The sequence below is a fragment of the Lepidochelys kempii genome, chromosome 7 (genome assembly GCF_965140265.1).
Source record: "Lepidochelys kempii isolate rLepKem1 chromosome 7, rLepKem1.hap2, whole genome shotgun sequence".
NCBI lineage: Eukaryota > Metazoa > Chordata > Testudines > Cheloniidae > Lepidochelys > Lepidochelys kempii.
This window is the reverse complement of record NC_133262.1, coordinates 94,767,434-94,784,511: the sequence shown is the minus strand read 5'-3', so window position 1 is coordinate 94,784,511 and position 17,078 is coordinate 94,767,434. Positions and strand designations below refer to the sequence as shown.

General features: G+C 42.3%; 1 protein-coding gene across 10 annotated transcripts in view; it reads right to left on the bottom strand.

The window, feature by feature from the left end:
* The window catches only part of CPEB3 (cytoplasmic polyadenylation element binding protein 3), a 189,742-nt gene that overhangs the window by 132,988 nt on the left and 39,676 nt on the right, over positions 1–17,078 (bottom strand). For 8 of the 10 annotated variants that reach the window (XM_073353901.1, XM_073353906.1, XM_073353907.1 and 5 more), the window contains exon 3: positions 6,756–6,915. In XM_073353901.1, coding sequence (XP_073210002.1) covers positions 6,756–6,915 — 160 coding nt within the window. The remainder of the gene's footprint in view (positions 1–6,755; positions 6,916–17,078) is intronic. The other 2 variants (XM_073353908.1, XM_073353910.1) reach the window with 1 other exon arrangement.

The window sequence follows — 17,078 nt, the reverse complement described above, 5'->3', positions numbered from 1 at the left end:
CGGCACCATTAATGAGCTAGCTAGAAGAAGAGCAGGTTAGGATATATTGCCCCCTCTATCCTGGCACCTGATGAAGGCAGTCTACCCTCTTACATCTGGCTCTGAACAAGGCTAATATCAACCAGATGTCCTTAGCCATGTCCAGTAGATCATCATTAATAGGGAGAGAGTTTCCTTTTCCTTTGGGACTTTCAGATGTCAAACTCCCAGTTTATCTTTTCCTGGTCAAATGAACTTTCCAAATCCAGGTCCCTTGGACATATGTTGTAATAGCCCCTGAAATTTCCTGAAAGTGGTTGTGAAAGAGAAACAGTGACTATATTGTCACAGTTCAGAGAAACTGCAGCTGCAAATTTCCTCTCAGTGGTTCAGTAAGGGTACTCTCTTGGCTTTCAGCTCCCCAACTGTTTCTCCTTTCAGACTGAGACGCAAGTCTCTCTCCCTTCTGACTGTGGTATTCCCAGACTGGACAGTTCCCCTGCCTTCATTGTGTCCTTTCCAGCACAGACAGGACACCTGCTTACTTTCTCTTCAGAGGCAGGCAACAGTCCAATTGCTACAAACATAAGGTACCACGTAGCAGTTCCTAAGCAAGCCAACTTTATTCTTAAGGTAAAAAGCATTACAGAGAAAACATTAAAAAACAATAAAAGAACCTACATGTATGCTAATAAGCTCAGCAGAATTCCTCCCAACTTTCATACTGGCTCTGGGAAATGCAGTGTTTTAATACACCACCCTAAGGGCATCCTTGTGGTTACAAGTCCATCAGAGCTTCAGCTCAGGACAAGTACATTGTCTTATGAGGCCTCAGCAGGCCAAATCCTTCCAATCCTCCCCTAAGCACTGGGGTCCTCTGTGGACCAGGGATCCTGTCCATTTGCTGGATCAGGAAGGCAGCCTTCAGTCAGTATAAACTAAAGCTATTTATCCAAAAGTCTTCTTTGTCTCTGGAGAATCCAGTTTGAACTAGTATATGCATACCTCCTCCGAGCGGGACTTCAAAGGCTGTGCGACAAAGTTCCTCCTCTGCCTTGGTGGGTCCTGTGCTTATTGGCAGATTTGCTCACCTCAGAGATTCAAGGCAGCCCTCAGTTTGGCCACTTTTGCTAGTGGCTCAAACCTGCTGTTCACTCAGCTAACCTCATCACTGGCCAGCATGGGGAAACTGAAGGAGAACAATCCCTGCAGGGACCTTCCCCTCTGGTGGGACTCAGAGTCGAGGACAACTCCTCCTGTATCCAAAAGGGAGTTGGCAGGATGCGGGGGGGGGGGGGAAACCCGGGCCCGCCCTCTACTCCAGGTTCAAGCCCAGGGCCCTTTGGATCACTGCTGTCTACAGCATTTCTTGTAACAGCTGTGCAACGGCTACTTCCCCATGGCCTCCTCCCAACAACTTCTTTACCCTCACCACAGGACCTTCCTCCTGATGCTAGATAGCGTTTGTACTCCTTAGTCCTCCAGCAGCACACCCTCTCACTCTCAGCTCCTTGCACCCTCTTGCTCCCAGCTCCTCGCATGTGCCTCACTAACTGAAGTGAGGTCCCTTTTAAACCAGGTGCCCTTATTAGCCTGCCTGTCCTAATTTATTCTAGTAGCTTCTTAACTGGTTTCAGGTGTCCTAATTAGCCTGCCTGCCATAATTGGTTCCAGCAACTTCCTGATTGTTCAGGAACAGTCCATTATCTTACTCAGGGAAAAGAGACCTGCTTAATCTAGGGCTAATGTATCTACCTTCTATCACTCTCCTGTAGCCATCTGGCCTGACCCTATCACAGCTGGTAATGGAGGACGTTCATTAGGATCACGCCTCTATACTGAAGAACATACACACAGTGCCACAACAGCACATACATAATTGCATTTTAATACAATGTACCTTGAAAGGTATTAACTAATTCAATAAGGTTTATTTTAATGCTATAATATTTGTTGTGGATATTATAGGATATTTGCAAGTCTGTCACACATATATGCTTAGAAGTTTTGAGGCTGAAGAAATCCCCTTTTGCTCACCATAAAAAAGGTTGTTCCAAGTCCTTTCCCCTTCTTCCTCCTCTGAATATGACAGGTGGTTAGGAATATTGGCCAAAAGAGGGGACAAGGCCACAGATGTTGGAACTGGTCAGGTGGCACAAGAAGTGACTGGAAAATGACACCTTAACTGACTTGGGAGATGCAGAAAGTGAGGATCCCCAGATCCTGATGGTTGCAAAGGAAAATTATCAGTGTGGCCAGCTAGTCACTGGGCTAGAGGGAGGGCAAGGGAAGGGGCCTGAAATGAGGCGCTCCAAGAGGCTGGAGAAGCTGAGAACACCCCTTGGAGCCCAAGGGAGTAAAGAGCCCAGGATATTGACACACTCCTGATCCAAGAGCTGCGCCTGAGGGCCTATAAGCCCACACCAGGCAGATTTGGAAAACTCACAGAACAGAGTATCAGGGACTCCATCTGAGTCCAGCCTCATCAGAATTGGTTATTGAGTTTCCCCCCAGAAAAGTGCACTAAAAAGAACCAGGTTGCTGAGTATCTGCAAAAAGAACAGGAGTACTTGTGGCACCTTAGAGTTAGTCTCTAAGGTGCCACAAGTACTCCTGTTTTTAAAAAAAAAAAAAAAAAAAAAAAAACAGTCTATGCTCTGGAGATAGTGCCGAAAGACTAACATTGACTATCACTGGAGAAGAACCAGGAATCCTAGTGACCAGGAAAATGGGCAAAGCTGAATGAGTTCCTTGTATTGCCAGTGCCATTGCAAATAACTCAACTGCATACTCTCTAGACACTTAAGTTTTTTCTTCTTTTTCCAGGTTGGTGCTGAGAACTCCAGCACTGAAGATCCCTTTGCACTTTTTCTGTCCTGTCCTTTACTAATTTTGTTGGAACCAAGCACAAAGGAGACAAACTCAAAGTATCCCAGCACAAAGTGAACAAACACCTGATCATATGTCAGAGCCAAGAAAGGCATGGTGCCTTCGCTGCCTTTTAGTACAGGCCTGTGATTGATGGCCTTACAAGTGCAGTGATCCAAGAATGGACTTTCCCCACATAGAACAAATGGCAGAGCACAAGGGGCTGAGATATCTCCCAGGAGGGAATGATGTATTGCACACCACTTAATTCTGCCCTTCATATCTGAATCCTTAAAGTCAATTAGACCTTCTGGTTGTACTCCAGAACCCTACTTCAAAGTAAAAACCTAGGACCAAGATCTTGGGCCTAACTTTATGGTCCTATTTTTGAAAATCTTGGCCTAGGTATGTAATGGCATAACTAAAGTACACCCAAGGGAATTTGGAATCACCTCCCACCACCAACCCACACCCCTCCCTCGGGGGTAAAAATCAAAAACAAAAAACATTTTAGGCAGAGAGAAAATCCCTACATTTCCATTTGGCCCTTGAAAAGGAAGGAACAGAAGCAGGTGGGGGCCACACTTCTCTTTAATCATCTCTACTTCAAAAGTCTATTGGCAAATGACAGGGCTCCTGTGGCCCCAGTAGACACCACTTTCCCAGAAGATTTCTGAAGCTCTGCAGTGCTGGAAGCAAGGTATCACATAAGTGTGAATATGAAAAGGCCATCTCAAAAAAGACTGAATATTTGCTGAAAAGTTTGTTCATTGCCCACTGGCAGGCTGACATATTCTCTGAAATAGTCATATTGGCTCTGCAACAGGCCTGAAGCTTCCAAGATTTGTATAGTTTGGAAGGCAGAGTGAAACTTTTTACTAGAATGAGCTAATGCTTGCCTCTATTTTCCAAACACAGTGCTTTTGCTATGTCTTTTCACCTCTCCCATCTGTCTGAAAGCTTGTACAATACTAGAACTAGTACGATTAATAAAGCCAATTGATATGTAAGTGCATACTAGCAAGAGTAATTTCGGCAAATTAGCCTATTTTACCAAGGGTGAGCAATTCATTAAACTAAAAAGGTAATCTTCTCAAATTAAAGATACCCTAATTTGGGAGAGATCCATCTCAATTGAAACAAACTTGGAATGTTTGGATTTGAGAGTGGTAGCTCTACCTAGTGAGCTAAACGAGATATGTCCACTTACTGAGAGTAGTCGTAAACCACCCGCCAGTCTCTCTGAAGCTTTCAGTTACTTACTATGAGAGTATTACTTTCCATTAAATTAATTGTAGTAGCTTGTTTGATTAAGACAGAACATACTCCAGCATCTACAGAAGAGGAAGAACTGCCTGAAGTTGAATCCTAGGAAGACAGATTATGTTTGTGGGCAGAGGGAAACACTTTGAAGAACCATCTGCCTGGTCCCCCTTTGACTAAAGTCACATGCTCCCACAGATCCAGACAGTTTGCAGTTTGAAAGTTCTTCTGGATTTCCTACCAAAGCTGGCCCTGGATAGCAGCATCTGTGGAAAAACTCCACCTACTAGATCTGACTGGCTAGGAGAGCATGTTCTATCTTTGCTGATGACTTGACAACTACCCTTTGCACAGAAAACAAAATGTTATCCATGACAGCTGATTGAGATTTGCCTGTTCTGAAACTTTTTTTGTATTCCACATAAAGATATATTTATTAGCTTTTCACACATACTGTAGCTGTTTTAATTAGAAACCAACTCACCCATCTCACCATGGATACCTGAATCTTAGATCAACAACAGTGGAAAAATTTAGTTCCTGCTGCCCTCAAATATTTAGTGTGCGTGTGTGTGTATATAATACAATCATAGGACTGGAAGAGACCTCGAAAAGTCATCTAGTTCAGTGCCCTGCACTCATGGCAGGACTGAGTATCCCTGTCTACACTATCCCTGACAGGTGTTTGTCTAACCTGCTCTTAAAGATCTCCAATGACAAAGATTTATTCCAGTGCCTAACTGCCCTAAAAGTTAGGAAATTTTTCCTAATGTCCAAGGTAAACCACGCTTTCTGCAATTTAAACCCATTGCTTCTTGTCCTATCTTCAGAGATTAGAAGAATTTTTCCCTTCCTCCTTGTAACAACCTCTTATGTACTTGAAAACTGTTCTGTTCCATCCCCTCCCCCCCCCCCCACCCCATCTTTTTTCCTCAGACTAAACAAACCCATTTTTTCAATCTTCCCTCATAGGTCATGTTTTCTAGACCTTTAATCATTTTTGTTGCTCTTCTCTAGACTTTCTCCAATTTGTCCACGTCTTTCCTGAAATGTGATGCCCAGAACTGGAAACTGGGCTCCAGCTGAGGCTAATCAGCATGGAGTAGAGTGGAAGAATTACTTCTCATGTCTTGCTTACAACACTCATTCTAATACATCCCAGAATGATGTTTGCTTTTTTTGCAACAAATGTTACTCTGTTGACTCATGTTTATCTTGTGATCCACTATGACCTCAAGATCCCTTTTCATTATCTCTGCATGTAAAAGTACAATTGCATGAATTAGTAAACAAAAAAGTTCCCCAGACCACTCACTCATGTGGCATCAACTGAGTGGTAGAAGTAGTTTCATCTGTACCCCTGCAGTTGAAAGGGCAGATCTGCTCCTGAAGAAGTAATCAATCATCAATATTTCCCTGAATCCACCAAGCAAATAAGTTACACTACTTCCAATCCATCCATTTGGGTTTTAATTCATGCTAAACCGATCTACAGATCCATCTGTCTTTTTGTAATCTTTGCTGATTTGTTAAATTTGAGAATAGCTGCACATCCTTGTTTCAAAATTGCTAAGGATTTTTACTTTGAGGATGGAAAGTAGTAACAGTCTTTGAGTGAGCAAATATTGAGTTAATTGCAATTATCACCCAACTTTAGCACCAACAACAATTGTCATTATATATGCAGAGATAATGACAGTATTGGGTAGTAACAACTGCGCAAGCCAGGATATTGTACTTGATAGACAAGTAGTCTGTTCCTATATGTCACATCCTGATTGAGTACCATACACATGACAATTCGTATACTTGTCTGATGCAAGAACTGAATCTAGTGTGTATAAATCACATTAGCAAGAAATATTTTTCCTTTTGATACATCTCTTTAATCTTTTTTTCCCTCCGAGTTCTCTTTACCCCTTTCAAAACTCAAAGTTCCATTCCTTCAGTTTTCTGACACTACACACACAGTCCTGTGTCACAGCCATCACACTTTGGAGCTTGTCAGCACCATCACTCAACTGTCTGGGTAGGTGAGAGACATAAAACCCCATCTCTCTATTGCTGAGCATGGTGCTTTCACAACAATGCCAGTCTGGAGATCACAATACCAGCTGTCAAACTTGGATCTCACACTGGATCACACAAGTATTACTACAGTTGCTAGGGTGTGTGTGTGTGTGTGTGTAAGATATTCTTTAAATTGTGTTTTAATATCCACGATAAAGGGGATATTTTAGATCACTATCTTCTAACTTAATGATTCATGCAAAATGGTCTACTATAAAAAAATTACACAAAATTAAAAATTGAACTGGACTCTTATTAATTGCTTGTTTTCTGAAATAGAAGACTGAAGTTGACAACCTTACTGAGCAATTTTTTACGACGGAAAACAAAAACAAGCCTCTATAAAACTAAAGCTTAGATAACATTGGAATTCATCATCTTTCACATATGGCATACTACATTCACACACATTTAGCCTTGGTCATCTGAGATTATTGAGTCATGTTTTTTAGATGGGCTAATAGCAGCTTTAAATATGCACCACTCTGTTTACTAGCAGAAAATGTATAGCAATTATTGAAAAGTTGATTTTTGTTTAAACACCAAGCAAGCATGGACATATGAATATTCCTAACCTGTAAAATGATTCCTCCACATTATATCAGCGAAACTCATTGGTGGGCCACTGGGAGGGTAGTGTTTACCTTTCAGAGGCTCATGATCAGTCCTTATCATATCCATTAAAGAATTTTCCAAAGAGTGCAAGTTAAAAGTGTCATAGGGCCTATTCCGGTCCTAAAAGAAAAGACAGAAAGAAAAACACTGTTACAATATAGTCATTTCATAACACAAGCACACTTCGTACATTGTATTACTTCAGCATTACCAGTTAAAAAGTATCATGGAGGAAAAACATAACATTTATAATAAATCAAGAAAAATTATGATTGTGATATTTATAAATATAGTGTTAAAAGGGATAATACATGGGACTGCTCAAAATAATATACGCTAAGAGTTTTAACATATACCTCTCTAAACAGGTGTGTATAACTCTTACCGCAGTAACATTCTCTACATTTAATTAGGATTTGGAAATAACCCCTCCTTCCACATATTTTTTTTTGGGGGGGGGAGAGAAGATAAAGAGTGACATGCAGAGTTTTAAAATTGTATTTCTTTGTTTCCAGCTTCTGCCTTCATTTTCTGACAGAGCTTCTCTGAACATACGTGGTGCAGAAGCAATCAGTGCTCAGGTAGCCACAGCTTCCCAACAGAGCATTGTTGCTTTCCTCTATGGAAGTCTAACAGGGCAGAGGCAAACTCTCAGATTATAAAAGGTACACAGCAAGGTGCAAGGCAATGCAAGAGAGCTAAGGGGGACAGTACTTCCAACCTCAAGTGTTCAAAAATATTGAGTCAGGCACCAAAAAAACCTCAAGAGATTTCTTTTAAATATCATGATTAAGCCATATTAATTTGAGATTCTTTTTTATTTAACCTTCTGCTTTTTGAATTTTAAGGATTAATTTGATCTCCAATTAAAATGACAAATTTCATATTATTTGGAGAAGAAACTCTGGTTCTAGTTTTACTCACAAAACCCTAACTACAGTTCAAGGATTTGTTGAGGGCTGAAATGGGTATAACCAGAGAGACAAGGTGGGTGAGGCAATATCTTTTATTGCACTAACCTCTGTTGATGAGAAAGACAAGCTTTGGAGCCCCACAGACCTCTTCTACAGGTCTGGGAAAGGTACTCCGAGCATCACCGCTAAAAGATATTACCTCACCCACCTTATCTAATATCCTGGGACCGACACGGCTACAACTACATTTCATACAACAATGGGCATAACCACACATTTTAAATTGAGAACGTAACATGAGGCAACAGAAATGCATGTCTTAACTTCACCAGCAGGACATCAGGTTACATGCTTAGAGATGAAACTACTGCATCAACTACCTAATCCACTATCCTGCCACTGCAATATAGTATTCGTGAGGAATGGATACTCAGTGTGGGCAAGTTGGTGGAAAAGGTTAGATAGAAATTAGGTGGATTCCCCCGCACACACACAATTAGAAAGAATCTATAAATTTAACTTAGAAATCTACAAATTTAACCTAGGAGATTTTACATGGACGATTCCAGTTTCTTTAAATAAACACAAGCTCTAACTTTTTTTTTTTTTAGCACATCAGGCTAATAAACTAAATATATACATATCGCTAGTCTTAAAAAAAAAAAAAAAAAAAAAAGACTACAGGGGAATAGGATTAAAAATCTTTACACAGTTAAAGGGCACCAATATAAGGGAAATGGAAGAATTGTTTGAGAAGGAATAATATGTAACAGGATGAAACCGAGCAAAGGAACTTTTAAGGCTGGACACCAAGAAAAAGTTTTAACAAGGTCAATTAAACGATGGAATAATCTTCTTAAGGAAGTGATGGAATCCCTGCTGCCAATGTTGTTTAAACTTAAGACAAAGCACTTGAAAATGTTATGCAGGGCACCATCCTGCTGATAAGGACATGGAGTGGGTAATCTAGGACTTCTCCATCTCTAAATTTTAGGATTTTATGAGTGATCAAACTTCATTTAATTAATGCATCAGATACTTCATTCTAGTCATGAATTGGGAAATGTACTACAAACCTGAACCTTTACATTCTCAGTCAATTCATTCACACTGTTGCTGACAAATAGGGAGAAAGGATCACGTAGAAGAAGGTAGCAGAAAGCGTTCGATTATTTCCTACTGTGCCGTGTTACATTCACTTCCTCCTCCAGTAAATAAAAGTGGTTCAACATTCCTCTGTGCCAACTGAATAATATCTGCCTTAGACCTAAGAATCACAGAGTCAAAGTTCTCTTTCATGCTATGACATCACAAGATCACTTATGCAGGCCAGAAGGTTAAGTACAGAATGTTTGGGAAACAACAATATCCATAAGGCATATTTAATGTGAGTTTTTTTCCCTTCCATATGTGGATCTGGCATGACTAACAGAGGGTCCAGACCTTTCACATGAAGCTACACTTCTGGAGCTTTCTGATCAGCTTGCCCTGAACCTTCAGCATCACAGTACATGCATGAGGATGGCCATATTGGTCCAGAAGTGGGTTGCTATAACCATCTAGAAGCTGGTGACCTCAGACTGCTACAAGTCCTTTGCTAACTAGTTTGGTGCTGGAAAGTCAACTGTGGGTAAAGTGATGGCAAAGGTTTCTGAGGCAATCAGGCATGTGATTTACCCAAAGGTAATGGGCATAAATATCCCTGAACTAATTGCTGGTTTTGAAAGAATGAGTTTATAAATTGCATTGGGCCCCTGATAGGACTCATGTCCCTATAGTTTGCCCTCTTCAAGGAATACATGAGTGCACAAATCACAATGAGTACTACTCCATCATCATGCAGGCCCTGGTAGACCACAAAGGCCAATTTACGGATGCCAATGTGGGCTGCCTGCAAAAATTCACGATGCCAGTGTTTTCCAGCAACCAGGAGTCTACATTTGTGGACAGGGTGAGACACTATTTCCACCAAATGACATTGTCATAAGTGTAGTTAGACCCCTCCACTATTATCCTGGGGACTCTATATACACCCTTTTGTCTTGTCTCATGAATCCATATCCTGATCTCAGAGGGCCTATCAAAAGAAGGTTCAATTGCATTCTCAGCAGGTCCAGAATGGTGGTTGAACGTGCGTTTGTCAGACTGAAATCCAGCTGGTGCTGTTTACAGCCACGTTAGATGCCTGGGTCATCAATGAAGTCCTCATTATTGTGGCTTGCTATGCTCTTCATCATCTTTGTGAAACCAAATGTGAGCCATTTGCACCGATTATGAAGCTTTGACAGTCATTGATTGCTGAACTGGTATACCTAGGACAGCTGGAGCATGATGCACCTGAGCACAGAAATCTGGGATACTCTGTGTTCCCACATTATGGATTTGCATAGGCCAATGGAAGAGGGAGAATAGTAAGTTTATGAATGTTTTTGTACAGCAATATTTACAGTACATGAGGTACTATCACATCATGCAATGAAAAGGCGATACTGTCACTGTATACAGTGACTAGGGAGCAGATTGTTATGAATTTTTCATAAGGAGGAGATGACTTTATGGAAGCAGGCTGCACATTTACATTATGGATTACTGTACACAGACATATAGAAAGATTGTGTTAAGATACAACCTCCCTGTTGTGCCTTATCATGTGTTTATCTTTATTATTCAAAACACACTTTCTATGATGTGACCTAGCGACGGCAATACATTTTCTTAATTAAAGAAAAGCCTTTATTTGTGAACATGGATGTATTACAAACAACCCAAAATTTTACATTACAACTGCCATTAGAACACCAAAACATTAATAAACCAACACCAAAACCAGTAACAAAACACAATGCATAAACCAAACACTGAACAGTGCAAACAGTAAAACCAGTGCTATCAAAACAATCCCCTAAATCTTGTGCGTCCTTTGGAATGTTCTTCCTTCCCTTCCTTTAGAATGCACTTGGTGCCACTGCACGGGTGTGGAAGCCTGCAGGTGGGCCAGAGTCAGCACGGAGATTGAAGTATGCAAGGGAAAGGGGGCTTGGATGGGGGTGCAGGACAGCAAGTGGGTAGATTTGCCATGTCCAGCAGCTCTTATGTCTCAGTTGCATATGCCATCCAACCAGGGAACTGTCCAAAGTGTTCCTGGTCTGTAGTTTGTGGTACTGTGGAGGGGACTCAGGGTGAGCAGCAGGCGCCGCAGGAGTTTGCACTCTCGCAGCTATTAGTGAAAGCTGCCTCTCAAAACAGGTCTTTCTACTACATTTAGTCTTCTTCCCTCAAGTGATGCTCCTGTTCCAGGAACTGTGATGCTTCCTCACTGCAATTCTGTCCTCAAGCTCTGCAGCCTGCTTGTGCCTTTCCACATGATGTGAATCCTTCTCTCTTTGGTACTGCACCTGCTTGCTGGCCCTGTCCCAAATGTCAACCCTAAGTTCATCAAGGTAACACTTCCTCTTCAACTGATCCATGAGAGTTCTGAGACTCAGTTCTGCCTAAGTCTGCCTGAGTTACTGAGGCAGAATGGCCAATTCAGGTTGAGGGACCTGCAAGAAGACATAAAACAGTATGTTATTGTTTTAGTAATGCCAATGGCTCAGTGCATGAGCATAGGAAAAAATCCCCATGAAATGTCATGGTAAAAAAAAAAAAAAAAAAGCACTTTGTAAAACTAAACTTCAATATATTGAGAGAGGAACGCTTCAGATTCTAAAAGTTCCATGGACAGAACCCGCTTAATTTCAGTGAAAAGAGTGCACAGAGAATGGTAAGTTAAAAATCAAAATTGTTTTTTGTTTAGAAATTGCCAACCACCTTGGGCTTTTTTGGGTGTGCATATGAGGGAGTGGACTGTAGCTTACTACATAAGGCCCTCTCTGTTATTTCACGCACTCACATTTTGGAAGACAAAACAATTCTTGTGGTTCCAGAATGGTAAAGGGATATTTTATTTCAAGCTGTTCATTGCAAACTAGCCGTATATGCCACAGAAGTTTTCAAACTTATGCTGACTGAACAGCACATTTATGGGTGAACTGGCTTGGTCATGTACCAAGGTGACTCTCAGAAGTATACCATTTCCCAAAATGTGTTTGCCTATCTGGAGTTCTTGCTACAGGAAAAGGTTTGCAGCTATCAGTACCTGGTATTAGGTCAAAAGTCATGGGGCAATTCAACAGATGTTATATTAGCACCCACATGGATTACTGTCTCCTCACAGCTTCTGATAGAGCCTACATGCAAACAAATGCTAAAATGGACTTGCCAAGAACTCCACAACAACCTTCCGCCCCCTCGGCACAGTTCTGAACTGCATACAACTCCCCAACTGTCTTTTGGACAAATGATTTTGTCACCCATGGACTACATTTAGCTTAAATGTATTGCATTTCACTCTCATTCTCCCTCCCAATACAGTTCACGGTTTACAGGAAGCTTGTTAAACCATTGGGCTGGTACAGAGCAGCATAGTAACAGGGAAAGCAATATAAGGTCCATATTTTAACACCCTGGCACATTGTTGCATGAAGGTGTGAGTTTCTATTAAACCTTTGTTTTTAAATGCTTGTTTCACAGTTTGTACTTCCCGATCTCCATTTTGAATTCCAGAAGGTGTTGATAGTGAAGAGCAGGGAGAGGAGGGTGCTAAGCTTCTGGCATGCAATCCACCATTACGGATACATGCTGCTACCAGAGGCTGGTATTAACTTTTGCATTGGAAACCCCTCCCATTATTAAATTAATAAAAACATGAAGACAAACTTACCACACTCCAGGATGACTTCTGTCTCTTGCATTTCTGCTGCCAGTTTTGCAGCAGGGTGCTGCTCCAAGGGTGGCATCAAAAAGCTTCTCCAAGTAGACATCCAGGATGATCTGCAGCTGCTCTAGTGACTAAGCCTCTTTGGGAGTTGATTTCAGCAAATTACTTCAGTAGTTTCATCCTGTGCCTGCTGACTCCCTTCCAGTCTTATACTGGATTCGTGGGTGAGAAAGTCACCATCCCGGCTGGCCAGGCTGTCATGAAGAGTTGGTGGCTCTGTGCTTTGCACAGTACCAAACACCCAGTCAAACTCCTCAGGATAGAGACAAGTTCCCAAAAGTGTGGTTCTCATCACTGGCTTTCCAATAGTTGGTCTTGAGCCACTTAATCCTCTCCCTGCAGTGGTCACTGGTCTGGTGAATCCTCAATGCTGCCAGTTACTTCTCTGTTTCCTGGTACAAGTAGTCATTCCTGGAAGTTTTGCTCGCCTCACATCAGATTCACCAAAATGTAGCTGTGCTCCCATGACCAGAAGGCAGCACACTTGTCAAAGGACTTCTTCTGGTCAATTGCCATTGCAAATGCAGAAGACAGTTTAATCCATTTGCTTCTCAGCGGTCAGATAAAATGGAAAAGTTAAACTACTGTACTTGAACAACTGGGAAAGGGGTGTGCTTCTGTTTCCGCTGAATCAATTTGCTATGCTTGGGATGGAGAGGACAAAACACCAGCCAATAAGACTGCAGGATAGTGTTGGCAGACTGAGGGCCTGAGTCCAGAGGGGCCTGCCCAAGCTGCATTCATGCTGCAGAACAATGGAGTTTGGGTCTGAGCTCCCAAGGGACCCAGGCTCAAATCCTCCACCCTACATGGTCCTGGGTCTCAGGCCCAAGTCCGACAGAATTGTGTGTAGGTGGAAGTGGGATTTGGGCTTGAGCCAGAGTCTGAGCTTACACTGCAGTGTAGACATACCCTTGGACCCCCATTAACAGTTATGGGTTATGAGGAAGTAGCAGAGAATTACCTTTCTAGAGCTGCCAGAAAAAAAACAGATCAATATCTTTGTCACAGTTAAACTCTTACAATCAATCAATAAAAATTAAGGTAACCGTACCTCATTGCAATTCCTTCACACCATCTTCTTGCCAACCAATAGTGCAATTTCCTCATACCACCTGCTTGCAGGTCACATGCTATTGCAGTTCTCTTTCAGCAACAGGCTACATCACTGTCTAAGTCTCAGCTTTCAGTTCTACCTCTCAAACTGCCTGCTACCCAGGGTCTTCCCTCCAAAGGCTCACAAGCTGTTCCAACTCAGCTCATACACAGCCTTTGTCTCTAGCCTGATTCCTTTTGATCTCAGGATATTACTTCATTTTCCTGCACTCTGGAGATGACAGAGCCGCTAGTGGCTCCATGTTGAACAGAGCAGTAGAGCCCTCTACTGGCTAGATCCTTTCCCTCTAGCTCAGCCAGGGAGAGGGGAAGGTACTCAACAATGAGCCAGAAGTTCATTACAATAAATTCAGACACCGAACATATCATCTGAAGTACTCCATACAATATTTATGATGCTAGATTTTTGAGAGGCCTGGTTCAATGATTGCTACCTTACAATGAGTTGTTTTTTTTTTAAATAGAACTGCATCTGTGACTTTAGAACATTAGTATTTCCTAGAATGCTTGCCAAATGGACACTTAAGAGGCAGTGTATTATCAAAATAGAATAAAACCACAATCTACAAAGTGTCTCAAAATTTCACAAATTAAGAATTCAGATATCAATCATAAAAAAGTTAAATTTTTATCTAATTTGGTTTCAACATATTTTCTGGGAATATAAATCATTTATGAGATGTAATCATTAAAGAACATTTTAACTTATGTGACAGGGTCAGGCCAGATGGCTACAGGAGAGTGTTCGAAGGCAGATATATTAGTCCCAGATTAAGCAGGTCCATTTTCCCTGGGTAAGGAAACAGGGGCAGTTCCAGAACAAGAAGGAACTTTGCTGGAACAAATTCAGGCAGGCAGGCCAATTAGGACACCTGTGGCCAATTAAGAAGCTGCTAGAACCAATTAGGGCAGGCTGGCTAATCAGGGCACCTGAGTTTAAAAAGGACCTCACTTCAGTTTATGGCATGCATGGGAGGAGCTGAAATTGAGAAGGATTACTGCTGGAGGACTGAGAAGTACAAGCATTATCAGACACCATGAGGAAGATCCTGTGGTGAGGATAAAGAAGGTGTTGGGAAGAGGCCATGGGGAAGTAGCCCAAGGAGTTGTAGCTGTCGCGCAGCTGTTCCAGGAGGCACTCTAGACAGCTGCAGTCCACAGGGCCCTGGGCTGGAACCCAGAGTAGAGGGTGGGCCCAGGTTCCCCCTAAATCTCTCAACTCCTGATCAGACACAGAAGGAGTTGACCTGGACTGTGGGTTCCATCAGAGGGGAAGGTCTCTGGGCTGTTCCCCGACCCACATGATGGATCGGCAGAGACTGTGGGGGTTGTTGTTCCTTTTTTCCCATGCTGACAAGTGATGAGGTTAGCTGAGTGAATGGCAGGTTTGAGCCACTAGCAAAAGTGGCCAAACTGAGGGCTGCCGTGAATCTCTGAGGCAAGCAAATCCGCCAATAAGCGCAGGACCCACCAAGGCAGAGGAGGAACTTTGTCACACTTTTAAGAAATAATTATGCAATCAGTGGAAGACTCCACCACCTCTCAAACTATATTTTCTTTTTAAATGTTCATTTAAGCAGATTTAGCTCAGGCAAGAACAAAAGTAGAATTCCCAATACAGACAATTCAAAGTGTACACACTGAAAGTTTTTACATTCAAAAGATCTTTCACTGTTGATTACCATATCCTTTCAGGAAAATAAATCTAACTTCCACTAATATGCAATAGAAAACTAAGAAATTGTAAAAATTCAGCTGGACTTGCTCTTCAGTGGAAATAGGAATAAAAAGGAAGACTAGATAAAAAGATATGGTAATTTAGACATAAGAACTGCCCTACTGGGTCAGACCAATGGTCCATGTAGCTCAATATCCTCTCTTACTGTATCTCTTTGATCATCATCATTCAACCAAGTTTCTGTGATGCCTATTATATTAATATCCTCACAAGACCAGGCACTCCAATTCACCCATCTTAGTGTTTAGACTGCTAACATTTGTATACAAGCACTTATAAAATTCTACACTTTTTAGCTGTCTGCCATTATGTGATGTAATTGAATGGGATTTTTTCATTTGACTGTTTCTTTTCAATTCCTACCTGTACTTTATCAACCTCAATCCTCTTCTCCTTACTAAGATATAGAGAATCTCCATTAATAGATCCTTCCCTAAGGGATCTCTGTGCTCTTCTGTACCTGTTGGCTTCCCCCAAGCCCTTATTTAAAAACTCCTTGTAGATGTGTGGACTCACCCCTGCAGCGCCTTCTGCTGGTCGTGGTGGTGAATTAGCTTACCAGGCTTCTGAGCACCCTCTGCAGGCCAGTAATCTGCCTTACCGCTGGCCCCATGTCCCTCCCGGATCCGGTGCCCCTTGTCTCCTGGGTGGCTGCCCCCTGGCAGTACACCCACTGTCTCTCAGGGTCCCCCTCATCCACTATCCCCACCTTGCCTCATTGTAAGGCTACTACCAGTCACCAACTAGCCCCTGCTCACTGGGGCAGACTGCAGTATAAGAACCACTCATCACTGGCAAGGAGGGGTTTGGACCTGCTGCCTCTGCCTACCCGTGGGTCATCCCCTGTAACCCCAGCACCTCTCTGGGCCCTATGCCAGGACCTGCAGCCTGGGGCTTGCCAGCCTGGAGCCTCCCTGCTCTTCTGGCCCTTTCCCAGCCCTGCAGCCCTTCCAGCACCTTCCTGCAGGCAGCCAGGCCCTGCTCCCTCTCAGACCAGAGAGGGCTTAACAGCTCTTGGCTCGCTGCCCACTTATAAAGGCCAGCTGAGCCCTAATTGGGACTTGGCCCCAGCTGAGCCTACTTCCCTACTCAGCCTGGGCTGCTTGCCCCAGCCACAGCCCTCTCCTGGGCTGTTCTAAGTCCCTCAGGGCAGGAGCAGGTGTCTACCCTGCTACACTCGTCTACAACCTTTTTAATTTTATATGCCAGCAATGTGGTTCCATTTTGGTTTAGGTGATCAAAAACCCTTTTAACAGAAAGGGTAGAGAGACATACTTGTTTGCCTAGAAGAGTCCATCTGAGACATACATCATTTATTTTATTTATAGGCTTTCCATGGAGAAGTGCCTTTAGATGAATATCTTTGAAGAGATTTTAAATGAGAGTTCAGAATAGTAGAAGTACAAGAGAGACAACAGCCTGCATTTTGGATGTAGTGGCCTCCTCCTGTTTTTTATTTCTAGGTGAAAAATAAAGTGCATTTTACCAACAAATCTCTTGAGAGTACTAATGTGGTCAATAACCTTTTCAAGGAACTACACATGTGAACAGATACTTAAAAGGGGTGGGGAGAGTCGTACATATTTAGCAACTTCATACCATGGTGCAGATTTGTTAGGAACCCGTCTAACTTCAAAAATTCTAATAATTCCCTTCCTTCAAAAATGGAAAGTGTTATGTATGTCAATAGAAAATT